Source organism: Diprion similis, chromosome 2 (assembly GCF_021155765.1).
Source record: "Diprion similis isolate iyDipSimi1 chromosome 2, iyDipSimi1.1, whole genome shotgun sequence".
NCBI lineage: Eukaryota > Metazoa > Arthropoda > Insecta > Hymenoptera > Diprionidae > Diprion > Diprion similis.
In genome coordinates, this window is record NC_060106.1 from 13,406,777 (window position 1) to 13,422,490 (window position 15,714).

Sequence of the window (15,714 nt, forward strand, 5' to 3'; positions counted from 1 at the left end):
AGTTAAATCGACATGCCGGTCAGTATGCATTTTGAAATACCGGCATGTTTAACTTACATCTTTGAGTTAAGCCTTGGTTTATCGGTAATGTAGTGCATGTAACTTGTGTGTCATGTGGTATTTCGTTTATACGTGTTTGCAATTTCTACACTTATGTCAGCGCATATATGCATACAGATGTCGTATAAGAGTAAATATCGATTAATATAGGTGTATAAATGTGGATGTGTGCGTACATGCGTGTTAATCAGGCTAAATATATTCAATGCGATTCTATTTTTCCAAGAACAACATTCTACGTAAATACGTGATGAAATTCCCAGCGGTCAGTATATTTGTAGTGAACTACGTAGCAACATTTGAGTTGTGCCAGCACAGTTATCAGTTGGGATAGAGGGGGGATATTTGGCTGTTGATTATGATAACTGAATTTGCTGTGGATGTAACATGACGTGGTAAATAACCAAATACGTTAATTGTTCATTTTCACTTTTGAACTCAGTATTTAACCTCAAATATGTAACCTTTTGTAACAGGAATCCGTTGAAGAGGAACCACTTGACGCAAAGGCCATCCCCAGCGCCACCCTTGCTTTCGCATGCGGAAGATAGAGATTTGGATGTCACTGTTCAGAAGCTCATACAGTGAGTAACTTTATTTTCTATTGACTGACAGAACATTAATTATTCATTAATTATTAGATATTTATCATAAAGTATTAACCAGCCTTCTATTCTTTTGTTCAATAAGAAATAGTAAACGTTCACCTAAATTTTTTTCTTACTGACTTGCACAGTGCCGAAGATACTATTAGGAAGCTGACCAAGGAAATGAAAAAGTATTTAGAGGCAGTTGCTAATCTAGACCGAGCTGATCAGCGACTGAGTATGAACTTGAGTACAAGTGGACTAGCTCACCTCAGTGATGAGTTCAGAAGGATAGTTGAAGACTATCATTCCGTTACTACTCAAGTATGTGATTAAATCATTGAGTTATTATACCGAATGCAAAAGAAGCAAAATATTCACTATAACTGAAAGATAACAATGCTACTAACTTTTCTCATCACTATTAATTGTTCAGGTAGGCAAAACGGTCCAGGAAATGATTCACCTTTGCCAAAAAACTTTTATAGAGCCACTAAAAAAACTTCGAGACGAATTTGCTCTGATTGCTGCAGCTATTACCAAACGCGAGGAACTTGTCAATAACTGGAAGTACTTGCATAATCGAGTCAGAAAACTACAGGAAAAAAAGGATAGAGCAGCTAGCCATATTGCTAAATTAGAAAGGGAACGTCGGGCAGAAGAGGTGGCTGGAAAAGAATTGAGAACTGTTCATGCTCAGTTACTGGTTGAATTGCCAGCATTTTTAGACAAGAGATTGGAATATATCAAGCCAAGCATTCATGCCTTGATAATGATTCAATTAGATTATTATGGCAACACGACAAGACTGTTTACACATCTGATGCCTGTACAAAATTCATCCGATTCTCCTGGGAGTGCTATGATGCCAGAGGCAGAGTATCAACAATTGATCGCTGGGCACATGAATGAAATACGAGCTCTTACTATTGTCAAAGATAACTGATTACGTAAGTATATAATTGCTTCTTTACTGAGAATTGTTTAAAATGTTTGACGTCCGATTACAGAGTTATTCTAAAGCTAATATACTGCAATTCCTCAAAGTAGAGGTGTATCCATGAAATAAATTTTTAGCTTCTTTTCTTGAAGCTTTATATAGACTATAATCAAGCAAATGATTTTCCGGTCAGTCAGATATTTATGTAACACATGAATAGAATAGTTATTTGCAGACTTCTAAAAAAAAAAAAAAAAACGCTGAAAGTATCAAACACTCAAATCCGATGGTAGTGTTGATGGACTGGTAGACTGAGTATGTGGTCTGCAAAGTGGCATTAAAAATTACAATCTCAAATCAAAACTATTGAAACGTATTCAACGCCTGCTTATTGATCTAACTTTTAATTAAAATAACTGAGATTATGTGTGCAAGAAATTTCGTTTTTTTACAAGATTCATTAGTCGGCTCTTAGTTTATATCACGAGTTATATGAGATATGATACATATATATATGGGCGCTTTTGTGAGCATCTACGTTCCAGTCGCCAATACTCTTGTTGAAAGAAACGAAAAACTTCTGCATATTGTGGAATTCATTCTTTTCATTCCCAACCCTAAATAGGATAGACGAATCCATTGATGTAAGTCCAAATTATACCTCCTTACAATGATTGATCGTAATCTGCTTCAGAACAGATATTTTATTTTCATCAACTATTCTGATATAACAGCAACCGGTGTATCTATATTACTATTATTACCTATTTCAATGAATAGCTGCTACTTTGCACTGTCAGTAGTATTATTTGTACAATTCATTACGAAATATTCTCTTGATTATTTTGAGAAAATGAAAGTGAAGTTTTGAGTTTCTTCTACTTTGTAGTAACTTTAACCGACAGACCAGTATACAGTATTTCATCAATAATGGTGTGTTGCTTAAAAACTCTGCCAAATAAATTAGTGGTCTTATGCACAACTAAGATGCATTGTGCTAGGTACTTTCTTGATGAAGTAGATTATCGACAGTAATTTTCTTTCAAAAGTAACCAATTGACGAGATCACATATGTATAATAAAAGTCAGGTCTGAAATATACATGCGACATGCATAATAGTTTGTCCCTTATCGACCTAAGAGGGAACCATCCCTTGATTTCTTTTCCACTGAGCACCTGTACGGCGATTATGATTAGCTCTTGATGACTTGTGCGTATTCTTATTTTCCCTGTTTATGACTACTTTTTTATCTTGACCTTGGCCCTTTGGCTTGCCTAAAAATTGAAGAAACAAGAATTTTAAAGATCTAGTTCTTCATCAAAAAAATTAGCTTTCCTAGAAACATAGCATCATCTCAAACTTTCTATGATACTAGAAATTTTTGAATGCTATTATGTGAAGTATTTCATTTTATTTACAGGAATGGAAAAAATTTTCAAGTTTGTAATTGAACAAATATATTCGGATTATGAATGACTCACCAACTACATCCTTTTCTTGTGCCCCAGTAGATTTCCGGATATGGTCTCCACGTTTAGAGAGCCTTCGTTCTTCAGCTTTAGCACGTAACACAGCTGGATCTTGTACAAACTGAGTTCTATCACTGTTTGTGCTGGTTTTTGCATTTTGGTCCTGCTCATCTTCTTCATCATCTGAAGGACCTTCATATTTACTTTGTGTTTGAAGCACCTGTAACAAATATATCAATGTATCTGAAAAATTTTTCTGTTTCCGAGTCGATTCACTACTAAATTGTAATTACAATTATCATCAGGAAGGTCTCATGTCAAATCATAGAAAGCAGCCAAGAATTATTTTCCTGTCTGTTTCAATCATTCCAGTTGTATCAATACTTTTTTCCATATGGCCGAATTCGGTGTGGAAATGGAAATGAAAATTCTATATTGTTATTCGATGTCAAAACTAACCCTTGGAATTGTAAATGGTCGGGCATCCATTTCAGTTGGTTCATCACGAGCACTTAAACCAACGTCTTGACTTTCATATGTGTCGTCGTACTCATCTTCATAATCGTCTGTGATCAAGCTATATTTTGAGTACACACTGCGCAGTTCTTCTTTATAAGATTTGTCATTAAGCAGTTCATTAAGATTCTTGTGCTTGCCTTTTCTGTAAGTACAAGTAAAAAATATATATAAACAAGTTTTGATATTTCCTGATTTTCTTTCATATCAATCCTGAAATGAATGCTATTATTACTTAGTTTGAATACCTAATATGTACTTTTTGAATAAGATTTAAATATTTTGTTAGTTGTATTTCCATTTATAAAGAGATGTTATATTTTTCATTCCATTTATATTGTTATATTTTACTTTACTAAAAGCATGTAATGCCACAACTTTTTATTATACTTTTTTTTTAGATTATGTTCACATTCAAACTGAATCTATTTCAGAATTTTTATTTTCAATCCGGCAATCATGTAATTACTTGAAAAATGTAGCGCAGGTGTACATTTTTTATGGCCCTGACATATACCTTTGTGCCTGATTCATTTGTTACAGGATATCTAATCTACGACCAATACTGCTAAATATTAAATTTGTTGTATATAAGCGATAGTACTGAAAAAGTACTATTTATTGTTATAGATATGAATGTTGATATTATGCATTGATACCTTGCTATTTGTAAATATATTAAATTTGCATTTCTTTGAAACGTTTTCAAGTTCATTTCCATATATTCCAAAATAACAATGAAATAATCAAACTGGCTTATACGGCAGATGTTATATAAATCAATCAAAATGCTTCACCTTTTGCCTTTATGCACCTTCGATGCATCAATGTGGTCTCTTGTCATGACATCAAATTCGTCATTGTCAAATACGTTTAATCTCTCCATGCCTGTGGCTAGATCGACTGCAACTGATGCCTCCTATATTCAGAATAAGACATACCAGATTTAAAATTAACGAGAGTGTTAATACCAACAAAATCTATGAAGACCTTATTCAAGCATCAAATACCATAGAATCCGGCGGGATGTGCGGTAACGTTGGATCCAATTCTTTGATATCAGGTGGAAGGGAATTCTCTAAGACAGCGTTTACCACAGTTGCACTATCATTATTATAGTGCCTCAAACATTTCTGTAAAAGCATAACATGATTATTTTTTCTTCTCAATGTTAGTTTCAGTGATTGTGCATTATCGATTCAAAAAATTTACCTCAATATAACCTTCGCCTAAGTGGGGTAGAATGTCTTTCACTTTGGTAATAAGGGAGGCTAGCTCCACAGCTGTTTCACTAGTATTTGATGTTTCCTCAGGCTGCTTTTTACTTGTTGAAGGCATATTGTTGAAAGCATTTTCCTATATAAAAAGTTCCATGACTAAAAATTGAAAACTGGTAAGCATTTTCCTACTTACAAAATTATTTTCCAGAGGAACACCCGGTTTTGATCTGGATTTATCAACAATCCGTGTTATTTGACTTGTATCACTTAGCGATGCATACAAGGACTGCAGGATAAAATCACACTTCATCGCATCACTGATGGTACATGATTAAATAGTTGAGGAATGTGTGTTATAAAATTATTTCACAACTAATAAACAAGCTTTTTCAAATTGGTAGTAATCAAAAGGATACACCTCGGGGCAAATATGTGCCAAGACGTCTAAATCCATGTCAATTGGATACATCTGGTGGTAATCGTGTATGAATTCTTTCTCTGCCAATGCATCTAGTAAAACACCAAGATAGCTATCCACATACTCCTTTATTTCTACTTCGGTCAATTCTTTCCTGTAATACATCAACGGATTTATCAAACAATTATTTGATTATTAAATATATGTTAATTGTTGCATTCCTAAATATTATTGCTGGGCCACTTACGTTTTCTCCAGTATATTATTTATTGAGATAAATATTATCGATCGGTATAGTTTTAGCATTTCTACCCTTGTAACATCTAATCGATGTTCCATTTCAAAGTATTTTTCCATGGTTTCATCACTATATGCTAACTGTTCAAGCCTCTTGTACATTTCTGGTACAATGTTTTCGTAGACCATGATTATCCTGAGAAATGAATTGATCACATTTTCCTTATGACACAAACATTTTCCAAAAAATAAATTATGATTGGAAAATTAAACTGTTGATGATTTCCTACCTATTCATAAAGTCTCTTTTGTGAAAAATTTTAGCTCCAGCTGGGTAGATTTCTAGGAAAATAGCAAGGCTCGATGACACATCTAAGAGATGTATAACATGGTCTTCTAAGATGCTCAATGTAATATCTCCATTAGCACCACCTCTCTCACACAATGAGACAACTTCGCCTGACAAGGGAACAGGACAGTCTTCAAACCTTTGCTCTATTCCTCGAAAAACCTGTTCAATAACGCGATACTTACAATCAACTGACTTGTAAAATTATGTTGTAACTATTTTGTATAGAATATCTATGTGTAGAACGGTTGAGAAACATTATCAAATTTCGAGCTGTAAAAGAAGATAATTGGTTCTTGCTGTTGAATACATTATTGTGTTTAATACCTGGATCAGGAATGGAATAGATTTTTCCAAGTCATCTTCATAAAGTGGTTGAATTTTGAACAGTGTACGTATAACATGCTCGACAGTCTTCCTGTTTTCTCTTCCGTAGAGTTGACAGAGATCCCATATTATAGCGATGGTAAATATGTAGTTGTCGTAAAGCAAATTACCCTGAACAACCGGATCCATATAGTTCTCAGAGTTTTCTCGGTTTGTTACAAGCCGGACAAATGTTAATAATACCAACTGCTGTAGCAGATTTAAAGCATCCTTCATTGCAGGGACATCAGGAAAGTTTTCAAGAGCATAAAACGGTGGACTCTCTTGAAGTACGGATACTAAAATGTTCGTTATTAACGGCTCGTGAACAATATGGGACCAAAATCTAAAAGGAAAATGAAATTGCTTTGTGAAAATATGTATCAATAATCTTGCAAGCATGTGTGATATTATAAAAAAACATTTATAAAACAAATCGAATATCATGCACATACAGGGGAGTGCATGAAGTACTTACTTATAGTGGGGAAGACACAAGAGCCATTTCAAATCTTGTATTATATGATTGACAAGCTCTAGCCATTCTTGTTTTGCTCCCATAATTTCAATTCCATCATCTGTATAAATTTCTGGCATTACATAATAGAGGTAATAACGTTTTTCCACCCAGGTTTCACTCTGTAAATTTTAAAACTAATAGTTATGGTGTTTATCGTGTCACAAAATGATGATCCTAAAACATAGTGGTGCCAGGTAAAATGTTATGAATATGGTAATGATAAAGAAATGTTAGATGAATAAAAAAATAAATAAAATCGTACGTACGTCGATAATTTCAATTGATTTGCAATCATTGTTGAGTAAAGATATTTTCAATTTTAAACTTAATGCACTATAACGTTTTCATATCCATGATGAAGTGAATGAGCAAATGAGTGAATAATTAGGGAAATTCAATTACAAAAAATGTATCCCTTCTTTCCTAAGGTTCGCAATATGTTACTATAAAAAAAATTGAAATCACTTTACTTTAGCAATGGTTAAAAACTAACAAGGGCTTGTGAGAAATATAAGATTGGAACGGACTACATTGTGATGATGTTTCAATTTGTAAAATTGTAAAAGAGTTTGAATGAGTGTAGAAAATATTGCGCAATTGTCATTGACAAACCTTAAGGAATTCGATTAAAGAATATGGTAAGACCCATCTGTTACTGTATAAATATCGGAAATTGAATATTAGCTGTAACAAGTTAATAGAAAGAAAACTTACCAGAGCTGCTACCTCCCTACTGATTCCATCGTTGGTTATCTTGAATTTTAATTCTTCTAGGGGCTTCAACTCGGGATTCTATGGCAAAAACAGGCATTCTATGACAACTTGAATCGTAGTCTAACCTCTAACGTAATATACACGCATTTTGACAGGTAAATGGTCATTGTAAACGGCGTTTTCTCACCTGGAAAGGATCCATGGCTTTACTTGCAACATCTTCCGACATAAATACTGATATGCTATTGCTAACTCTAATGTTTCTATACGTAAAGCCGCCGAATTAATTGAATTCACGAAATCCCCTCAATCCCACAGGAGTCACTAATGCATTCACGTGTAGTTAGTTCCGCCAAGTCGCGAATTTCTACCGAGAGATCGCGTAGCACCAGCTGATTTTTGACAGGTGTTTATGTAGGTTCTGTAACAAGGTTATGAACTTGTATACATTTTTTGCGAGCGTCAGAATAGACCGTTTATTTTAAATCATCAGTTTATCTTTTACACAATATAATTAAGTGCGAAATAGTTTTAGCAATTAAACATGTCTCACGGGCAAAAATTGGTTGAAAGACCAAAAGTTCGATTTAGCCAACCTTCGGTGAATTCATCTCCAAATTCTGAAATATGTACAGAAAATCCTGATCAAGCAATTGCACAATCAAAATCTAATAAACCTCAAGTGAAAAGCGTTATCAGCTTGAAAGATCCTTTCAAAGTAACATATAAGAATGGAAATATTTCATGCTTGTCAAAAGGGAATATTGATAATGTGAGTGAAGAATATCCATCTAAATCGACCTGCAACTCTCGGTCATCAATGAATACTGAAATTCAAAGATCATGCTCGTCAGGCTTGTGCAATACTAAATTACAAACCTTGAGCAAGCCTGACTCATTTGATGTTCAAGGTTTGGCCAAGAGCCAACAATCAATGTCTTCCACAAATAATTTTGGAAAAGGTTATTCGAATATAGCTTCAAAGAGTACAGAATGCTGTGCCACGAATATGCCTTTACCTTCTACAAGCAGCTTAAAAGGCATTCAATCAAATAGAAAAGTAAATGTTCATCAAAGTAAATCTGCAAGTTGCTTGATTTCTAAACACGCCGTTTGCAGCACAGAGCTGAAAAATACATCGAAAGTAAAGGCCGAAACAATTGCAAAGCCATCAATCAGCACACCTGGAACTGAGTCTAAATGCGCGACTGCTAAAGCTGTGCCTTGTACTGGAAAGAAGATTGTAAAGAAATCTGTTCCCATATCTGATGAAAATATTAACTCAACTAAGAATGTAACTTGCAAAGGTACCGCATCAAAAGCAAGTCGTCAAAAAGAAAAAACCCCTAGCAAGGTTGTACCTTGTTCAGGTCGTACCATAAATATGAAAAAGAATACCTCCTGTGGATTAAAAATTTCCAAACCTGGTACTAAGATATGGAAAGCTCACTCAAGGAGTAGCCCAGTTAAAAAAACAATACTGCGTGATGTCACTGGGCGTACGACGAATGTTTATGTCGGTCCAGGTGTCGTTAGGTACTACCCACAACCATTTAAGCATAACGTAGAGAAGGAAATGCCGCATATTAGGACAGATATTGTGTCTGGAGAACAATTCGGCAGACCAGAGTATAATTCGATTATGTGTACAATTGAGGAGCTGAAGAAAGCTCAGGCAGAAAAATTTGTCACTGATGTTGAGCACTTGCCACTAGTTTACCGGAACTTGGTAAACCAGAAGGTACCTACTTTCTTTTTTTTTTCCATTTTTACTGTGTCTATTTGCTAACAAATGAAATTCTTTAAAGTAACAATGTTTTTGTAACTCATTTTTAAGTATTTACTTTGATTTGTTTTTTCCTCCAGGTTTCGGCAGCTTTAGACTTTCCCATAGATGAGGCGATTTACAAGAATCTTGTCGACCTTTCTGTCAATGAGAATCAATTGCCATCCAGACTAATTCGCAGCAAAGACCCAGAGCCTCGGAATAGAGATATAGTTCCTAAACTATCAGATTTTTTTACACCAAACTACTCGGAGGAATACTGTATTGCTGTTCAGATAAGACCCAGTAGCCCAGAGATTTCACGTAATTGGAGTGCATTTGCAATAAGTGATAAAATATTTGGTTGGAAGCATGACATGGACCAGTACTATTAACAAAATATAGCAATAGATTTATTTTTATTAAACAAGGATTTGCGTTTAATTTTCACTGATTTTCTGGTATACTTTGGACACACACATAAATTACAGAATATTTACGACACATGTATATTAAAAGAATTTTAGATATTGCTATTACTGTTAGGGTAGGATGACGAAGCATACACTTCAAATGCTGATTTCTCTCTTTTAATCGGTATATACAATATCTGATTGAATATAAAGATTTTTTTAAATAATTTGTATAACCTTGTATGAAAGCGTATTAATATTACTATCCTTGTGTACGTCTTACTATATTTTCTTCAGAACAATATAATCACGATTAAAAACACCAGAACTGGATGTTTCCTTCAAAGTATTAATTGAGAAATCCTGTTCAACAGTATGATTAGAATTAAAATAGCCTTCAACCCTTGGTATGATGGTATTTAGATCATTATGCTGATTCTTCTGGTATGATAATATACAATAAAAAACGAAAAGGTTTGGTACAAATTACAGTTTTTAAAGTATCCTGTAATGTTATGCAATAACGTTGTAACAACGCTCTAACATAGCATAGTTAGTAATTATACATAAATCTCTGAACGTTGGACTAGCTTCCTAACATCAATGACCACTGGCTATAAACGAGACGTTCAAGACTCGCGATATTGAAAAAAATTACAGACATACCCTATCGCTATCAAACTGAAATTATTGTGTGGATCATCGAAAATTAGTTTCTAGCTTGCAAATGGATTGAGATTTTTATCATAATCATCATCATCTTGAAAAGCATCATCTTCTACTTTATCTTCAGCGAAAGGATTTTTAGATTCGTCATAACCATCTCCTGTAAAAGGATTTGATGGTACAATGGGCGTTTTCGGTGGAATAAAGGTTTTTTGAGCTGGTGACATTTTGGGGGATGGTATATTTAAAATGCGCGCTTCTCTAATTGGGATCGGTGAACCTTTACGGGAAGATCGAGGCGTTGACGTTCCACTAGTTGGTCTTGATAAACTTGCATCAAAAGATGACGAGTAAATATCAGGTTTAGCAAGAACTCTTAATCTTCCTTCAGGTATTGGTATCACAGTGTTTGATGATGTATCACTCCCGGCATATCTTAGTTCTGACGTAACTGTAATGGCATCTCGGTTACTAAGCTATATAGATTGCTAATGATTAACATTTTTTACACCACATTCAAGATAATTACCAAGTTAAAAGTGAATCGCAAGTAGTGACATAGTATGAACTTACCAAGATTTGTGTTTTTTCCTTCTCCCAGTCTGAGCTTTGCTTCAGCTCCTGCTCCATATGCATAATAGTTTGGTTTAGGCTCCTGAAACTTAGGCTTTGGTTCCTGAAGCTTTGATGATGGCGATGCCTGCGGTTTATCAGCGTCAGTGATGACTGTTAATTTTTTAAACACACCCCGACCAAAATAATCAGCAACAAGGGAAAATGGATCTTCGGCTCGATCCAATAGACTATGAAATGTTTCATGAAGGTCTCTTGATTGTTCTTGTGCTTTGATGATATCTAATAACTTCTTATTGTTCGGAAGGCAAGCTGGACATTCATTTTCGTTTTCAGAAAAGCTTTGAAAGCAGCTGAAAAACAAGAAAACATTATATATTAGACATCAATGTCTACCTAGTATGTAGTTACACTAAATTGCATTTTTAGAGTGCATGAAATTTCCGTTATATTTCAAAGACTAATCAAAATTTCCTTGAAATATTCGAAATCATGAATACTGAAAAAATAAAGTTGATTTACTGTTGGTGGTAAGAATGTTGACACATAAAGTGAACTGAAGGAAGTTCTAGCTGGTCATGACACGCACTGCAGCGGGATCCTTGAAAAATGATTGTGCTATTTTTTATAGATTCTATTTGTTCTCTTAATTTCTGTGTATCTGCTTGATATTTTTTCGTTAGGTCTGTGTCAGCCTGTGTCTGTTCATTTTCAGTGCGCAGCACATTATTCAAGTAACTTCGTACATCACCCAGTGTACAGGACATTGATGTTGATAACGCATCCACCACCATCAATGGTGACAAAAGTTTCTCTTTTGCTACAAAAATATGTTTAAAATCTTATAACATGCCTTCAAGAATACTATATGAAACTTTCAAAATTGGCACTTATGCTTTACCGATATATGTGAGAATGTCAGCTAGAAGCTTCGATGATGCAGTTTTGTTCCGCGCTACACTCCACAATGCGTGAACCCACAAATTAGGATCCTGATGGCCAAACCGTTTACAGGTTGCCAAAATTTGTTCATTATCTCCTTCGCGTAAGTGATACTGCAGAATCTCTTGGTACCTGTCATTTGAAAATTGAAAGTAAATAATATTATGCATGGTTTCACCACGAGAAATTATATTCAGAGAAGAGAAATAACAAATCCGTTGAAGTAATTGTGTGACTTACAATTTTCTTTCTTCATACAGAAAGAGTATACCTCGTCGAAAGTTGTGCTGTTGGCATAGTATTAATATTTGATCTTTATCATAACTGGCTTCCGAACTTTGCAACAATCTGACAACTTTTTGTTCATACTGGAGTTTTGCTACCTCACTACCTAAGGCTGACCACACGTGCAGATAATGTTCTACTAAGGTATTATACACTAACGTACTCCATCTGCAATAGAACAAAAACTCATGCCGTTCACATTATGTACTATATGTAATTGCATGTATTCTATTATTAAGGAAATACTTAAAAAAAAACATGGCAAGGTTATTTTAAAATTTTATACCTACTTGCTTTCACATTTTACTAGATGCTCTAAAAATTCAACCAGACGTTCAGAGTTGCCAAGAAACAAATGTATGAATTCTTCGGGATTAGCTTTTTCGATACTCTGTTCAGCAGATCCATCCAACACGGCCTAAAAAACAATTTTTTATGAAAAATGATTCGACCTCTTGGCAAACAGTAAAATCAAACTCATACCTGGTCGACGAGAGGTTTATTTGCAGGTCTATAATTAGTACACAATCTTTTTAAAAATTGGGTCGCCTCATTTGGTACATTTTCAATTAATACATTTCCGTATTTTTTCATATTTGACTCGGCCTGAAATTATAATGCAAAATTGAGTATGGCAAGAACTGGTGTATGTTAGGTAATTGATGATGTTAAGCATTCACCTCTTCGAAATCTAAAGTTGCAATGTATTCCAAAGCCCCTTTATACTCAGCTTTATCTTCTATTTGAATTCGCAAATACCATTCGTGTTTGCCATGTTTTGTAGCCAAGAGTAACGCATCTTCCGATGATGCCTGGCGACAAACTTTTATGGCTATTTCGACATCGAAATCTACTTCGCGGTCCTTCGTCTAAAAATTTGAACAATGTAAGTTATCAATTTAAAAGGTATATATGAAAGAATTATAATTTATATAGTAAGAATACGATATCATTGATTTCTCACGTACCATGATAAATTCTTTTAATTTGTCAGTATGGTTCAATTTTGTGTAACAGTTTAACAATAAAGTAGTGTGGTCTCCAGTAGCTTGACCTTGTTTATGCAGTGCTTGAAGATATGTCGTTAAATTATCAATGTGTTGCGAATCCAAGAATTTTCGAATCACATAAGATGGTTCAAGCTTTCCAATTGTTTTTATATATTGCTCTATGGCCCCATTATGATCACCTTTCGAATACAAATGATCTCCATACTGGCGGAATATATCTACAAGTCCCTCCGCATCATATTGTTGACTTTTTGCTATTCTATAAAATAAGGTATGTGATGTAATTCAAGATTTTTTGAAACTGAAGGTATCATTAATGGACACGTGATTAGTGCTGAAAAAAAAACGATACTTCACCTTATTGAAACATCATAAAGATTTTTTTTGAATAATAATGCCAGCTTTGATTGCAAATCCTTTTCATCTAAGTGATACAGCTTACTATTACCGCTCAAAATGAAGAAGCCACCCCACTCTGATAAGACAGCTTGAACTGACAACATTGGTGCGGAAAATACAATAACCTTGTTCTGAATATCAAGAACCGTGATTGTGTGCTTATCTGCACCTGGAGGTATAGGTTCTATAGTACTGGAAACATTAGCAAGAACAATTATTTTTCATTATAGCAAAGAAAAAGCTTAGTTCTACGAAGTATTAACAAACTATTCATCATACTTAGGTTTTGCAGAAATAGTTGTGGTTCTGGGAACATTGGCAGCCTCCTTGGCTATTATCACTAGATAACTTCGAAACCATTCTAGCATGATTTTTTGTCCATCCACCGCATAACATGGACCTCTTCCATCAGGTGTGTAACAGTACACAGCCTGAATAAAAATAATTCAAGATTATTACCAGGTATGGTATCTAAAATCATTCATACTCTTTAATTTTGCTTTACGACCGAAATGACGCCCAGGATTTTAACAAGTGGTTTGCAATTTTACAAGTTGTAGAATTTGAAGCAATAAAACTCAAGTAAAGTCAAACATGTATGTATAACAGTAATCTAGTAATGTAGAATTACTCATACAGTTGCTACAGCTAGAAAGGATTTTTGTTTTAATACTTATGACTACACAAAAAAATGATATAGATTTTGATAAATATCTTACATCATTGCGCCCAATCATGAAGTGACTGCCTTGGGATGAGTCAGCCAAAACGCTGCACTTTCTTGAGCATCCCATATTATCCAAACTAGTTTTATACTCTTTATCCTTGACAGTGATATTGTAGAGAAATACACTAGTTGTTGTTGCAACAAACATATGGGTTTGCTTGCCTGTCGATCGTATAGCAAGACCAGTTACGGGTGTATTACTATCCTTCAGTATTCGTATTTTATTTTTCCTTTCCCGTGTCAGGTCACCTCTGTGAAAGGAATATTATGATTGTGTGAGAATAATCTTAAATCAGCCGAAGGTTGCTCTAGATATTAACACCCAAATTAATGTGACCTGTAGAGCATAATGGATCCATCCCCGAAACCAACAGCCATCAGAGTGAGCCCGCTATGAACACATAATGCACTAGCTGGAACTGCACGGTACCCGGGAATGGCTCTGCTGATTCTAACACAAGTCGGATTACCATGTTTGTCCAGCTTGGATAGATTCCAAACTTTTATTGTCGGATTACAACCAGGCTCATCTTCCTAAACAACAAAAATTTACATTGCCTCAGGTCGTGTTTTGAGGGAAAAAGATAAGTAGGTGTAGAGCGAAAGATGAAATAGCCTCACTGACAAGCATTTATTTACTGTAAATGATACTTACGCCAATTGTGAACAAGAAGGTGGAATGTTGTACTTGTTGGGCTAAGGTCAACGTTATTTCATAGGCACGAAATGTTGTGATCACATATTTTCTATTCACCAAATGCACGTTACCTATGTTATCACCAAAGACAAGGTCTCCATTTCCGCTGGTTGCTGCTGTGACTTGAGCCTCCTAAGGAACAAAGAGTATAAAAAATGTTTTATTTGTAACAAAATATCACATGCAGGATAAACGAGAGGTTCCTATGAAAACAAACCTATCAGAAAGAGACAAATAGAAACGTCGCATCTTAAACATTCTACAATTTATCTTATGTCACTGCAGACAGAATTTTTCACAAGACAAAAAATAAGCTTACCCCAAGAGCTTCAGAAATCTTTCCACTGTCCACTTCCTTTTTCAAATCAAAGAAATTGAAACGTCTCCACTAAAAACATATTCTAATTGAATAAAGTATCAAATGTGAGGTTAGAATCATTAACAGAGGATCAAATATTTTGGTTACTGAAATTAAAAGAAATATCACCTCCAGGAACGCCATCATAAATATAATAATTATTACGCTGACATTGACACTTTCACGCCAAGTAAAATTCCGCAAGAATCAAATTTTTTTCTATTATTTGACAGCTCACTGACACAAAGTGTTCCAAAGCAACCCACCCCCATGATCTAACTAACACTAACACCCAGACTCAACGTATATGCATCTATCAGTGGCTGGCAGTTTAGCACATGCGTGATATATTCGTTGTATGATCAAATTCAAAATTACAATACGAAAATCTACACCCACGGATCATTTGATGGAACATGAATAATAGTGTAGTATTTTGATTGAAAACAACTGTTAGTAATTTTTTGCTTTTTCTTTCATG

At 34.7% G+C, this 15,714-nt stretch overlaps 4 protein-coding genes across 8 annotated transcripts; 2 read left to right on the forward strand and 2 right to left on the reverse strand.

The window, feature by feature from the left end:
* Positions 1 to 181: 181 nt before the first annotated feature.
* On the forward strand, positions 182 to 3,480 carry LOC124416125 (bridging integrator 3-like). Of its 3 annotated transcripts, none has more exons than XM_046897015.1 (5): positions 182 to 455; positions 537 to 644; positions 797 to 971; positions 1,084 to 1,597; positions 3,098 to 3,480. In XM_046897015.1, the coding sequence occupies exons 1-4, from the start codon at positions 448 to 450 to the stop codon at positions 1,591 to 1,593; spliced, it is 801 nt and encodes a 266-aa protein (XP_046752971.1). In that variant the 5' UTR covers positions 182 to 447; the 3' UTR covers positions 1,594 to 1,597; positions 3,098 to 3,480. The 3 variants fall into 3 exon arrangements, with proteins under 3 accessions (XP_046752971.1, XP_046752969.1, XP_046752972.1); XM_046897013.1 differs by having other exon boundaries at positions 183 to 455; positions 3,101 to 3,480; XM_046897016.1 differs by lacking the exon at positions 182 to 455 and having other exon boundaries at positions 787 to 971; positions 3,101 to 3,480.
* Positions 2,012 to 7,760, reverse strand: LOC124416122 (activating signal cointegrator 1 complex subunit 2). Of its 2 annotated transcripts, XM_046897009.1 has the most exons (15): positions 7,586 to 7,760; positions 7,399 to 7,476; positions 6,643 to 6,803; positions 6,126 to 6,510; positions 5,740 to 5,960; positions 5,460 to 5,645; positions 5,211 to 5,366; positions 4,988 to 5,111; positions 4,787 to 4,930; positions 4,585 to 4,707; positions 4,372 to 4,493; positions 3,518 to 3,719; positions 3,071 to 3,278; positions 2,690 to 2,863; positions 2,012 to 2,272 (listed from the first exon to the last, which is right to left on the reverse strand). In XM_046897009.1, exons 1-14 carry the CDS (start codon positions 7,625 to 7,627, stop codon positions 2,724 to 2,726), a joined length of 2,292 nt encoding a protein of 763 aa, XP_046752965.1. In that variant the 5' UTR covers positions 7,628 to 7,760; the 3' UTR covers positions 2,012 to 2,272; positions 2,690 to 2,723. The 2 variants fall into 2 exon arrangements, with proteins under 2 accessions (XP_046752965.1, XP_046752964.1); XM_046897008.1 differs by having other exon boundaries at positions 2,012 to 2,863.
* A 48-nt stretch (positions 7,761 to 7,808) lies between these two features.
* LOC124416123 lies at positions 7,809 to 9,795 on the forward strand. Its single transcript, XM_046897010.1, has 2 exons — positions 7,809 to 9,139; positions 9,265 to 9,795. Exons 1-2 carry the CDS (start codon positions 7,943 to 7,945, stop codon positions 9,556 to 9,558), a joined length of 1,491 nt encoding a protein of 496 aa, XP_046752966.1. The 5' UTR covers positions 7,809 to 7,942; the 3' UTR covers positions 9,559 to 9,795.
* LOC124416119 (vacuolar protein sorting-associated protein 11 homolog) lies at positions 9,690 to 15,522 on the reverse strand. Of its 2 annotated transcripts, XM_046897002.1 has the most exons (16): positions 15,363 to 15,522; positions 15,195 to 15,263; positions 14,834 to 15,007; positions 14,516 to 14,712; positions 14,171 to 14,429; positions 13,731 to 13,882; positions 13,410 to 13,643; positions 13,011 to 13,311; positions 12,723 to 12,911; positions 12,526 to 12,648; positions 12,333 to 12,460; positions 11,998 to 12,210; positions 11,717 to 11,889; positions 11,338 to 11,635; positions 10,816 to 11,168; positions 9,690 to 10,693 (listed from the first exon to the last, which is right to left on the reverse strand). In XM_046897002.1, exons 1-16 carry the CDS (start codon positions 15,378 to 15,380, stop codon positions 10,293 to 10,295), a joined length of 3,282 nt encoding a protein of 1,093 aa, XP_046752958.1. In that variant the 5' UTR covers positions 15,381 to 15,522; the 3' UTR covers positions 9,690 to 10,292. The 2 variants fall into 2 exon arrangements, with proteins under 2 accessions (XP_046752958.1, XP_046752959.1); XM_046897003.1 differs by lacking the exons at positions 11,338 to 11,635; positions 11,717 to 11,889; positions 11,998 to 12,210.
* Positions 15,523 to 15,714: the final 192 nt, after the last annotated feature.

What these genes read in the sequence shown, in the direction of transcription:
- LOC124416123 (XM_046897010.1), top strand. Translation starts at nt 7,943, where the DNA reads ATGTCTCACGGGCAAAAATTGGTTGAAAGACCAAAAGTTCGATTTAGC. An exon ending in GGAACTTGGTAAACCAGAAG is followed by an intron (nt 9,140 to 9,264) that starts GTACCTACTTTC and finishes TTTTTCCTCCAG; the next exon opens with GTTTCGGCAGCTTTAGACTT.
- LOC124416122 (XM_046897009.1), bottom strand. Translation starts at nt 7,627, where the DNA reads ATGTCGGAAGATGTTGCAAGTAAAGCCATGGATCCTTTCCAG. An exon ending in GCACATATTTGCCCCGAGGT is followed by an intron (nt 5,112 to 5,210) that starts GTATCCTTTTGA and finishes ATGTACCATCAG; the next exon opens with TGATGCGATGAAGTGTGATT. An exon ending in TAGGCGAAGGTTATATTGAG is followed by an intron (nt 4,708 to 4,786) that starts GTAAATTTTTTG and finishes ATGCTTTTACAG; the next exon opens with AAATGTTTGAGGCACTATAA.
- LOC124416125 (XM_046897015.1), top strand. An exon ending in ACTGTTCAGAAGCTCATACA is followed by an intron (nt 645 to 796) that starts GTGAGTAACTTT and finishes TGACTTGCACAG; the next exon opens with TGCCGAAGATACTATTAGGA. An exon ending in ATCATTCCGTTACTACTCAA is followed by an intron (nt 972 to 1,083) that starts GTATGTGATTAA and finishes TTAATTGTTCAG; the next exon opens with GTAGGCAAAACGGTCCAGGA.
- LOC124416119 (XM_046897002.1), bottom strand. An exon ending in CCTTCTTGTTCACAATTGGC is followed by an intron (nt 14,713 to 14,833) that starts GTAAGTATCATT and finishes TTTGTTGTTTAG; the next exon opens with GAAGATGAGCCTGGTTGTAA. An exon ending in ATAAACCTCTCGTCGACCAG is followed by an intron (nt 12,461 to 12,525) that starts GTATGAGTTTGA and finishes ATTGTTTTTTAG; the next exon opens with GCCGTGTTGGATGGATCTGC.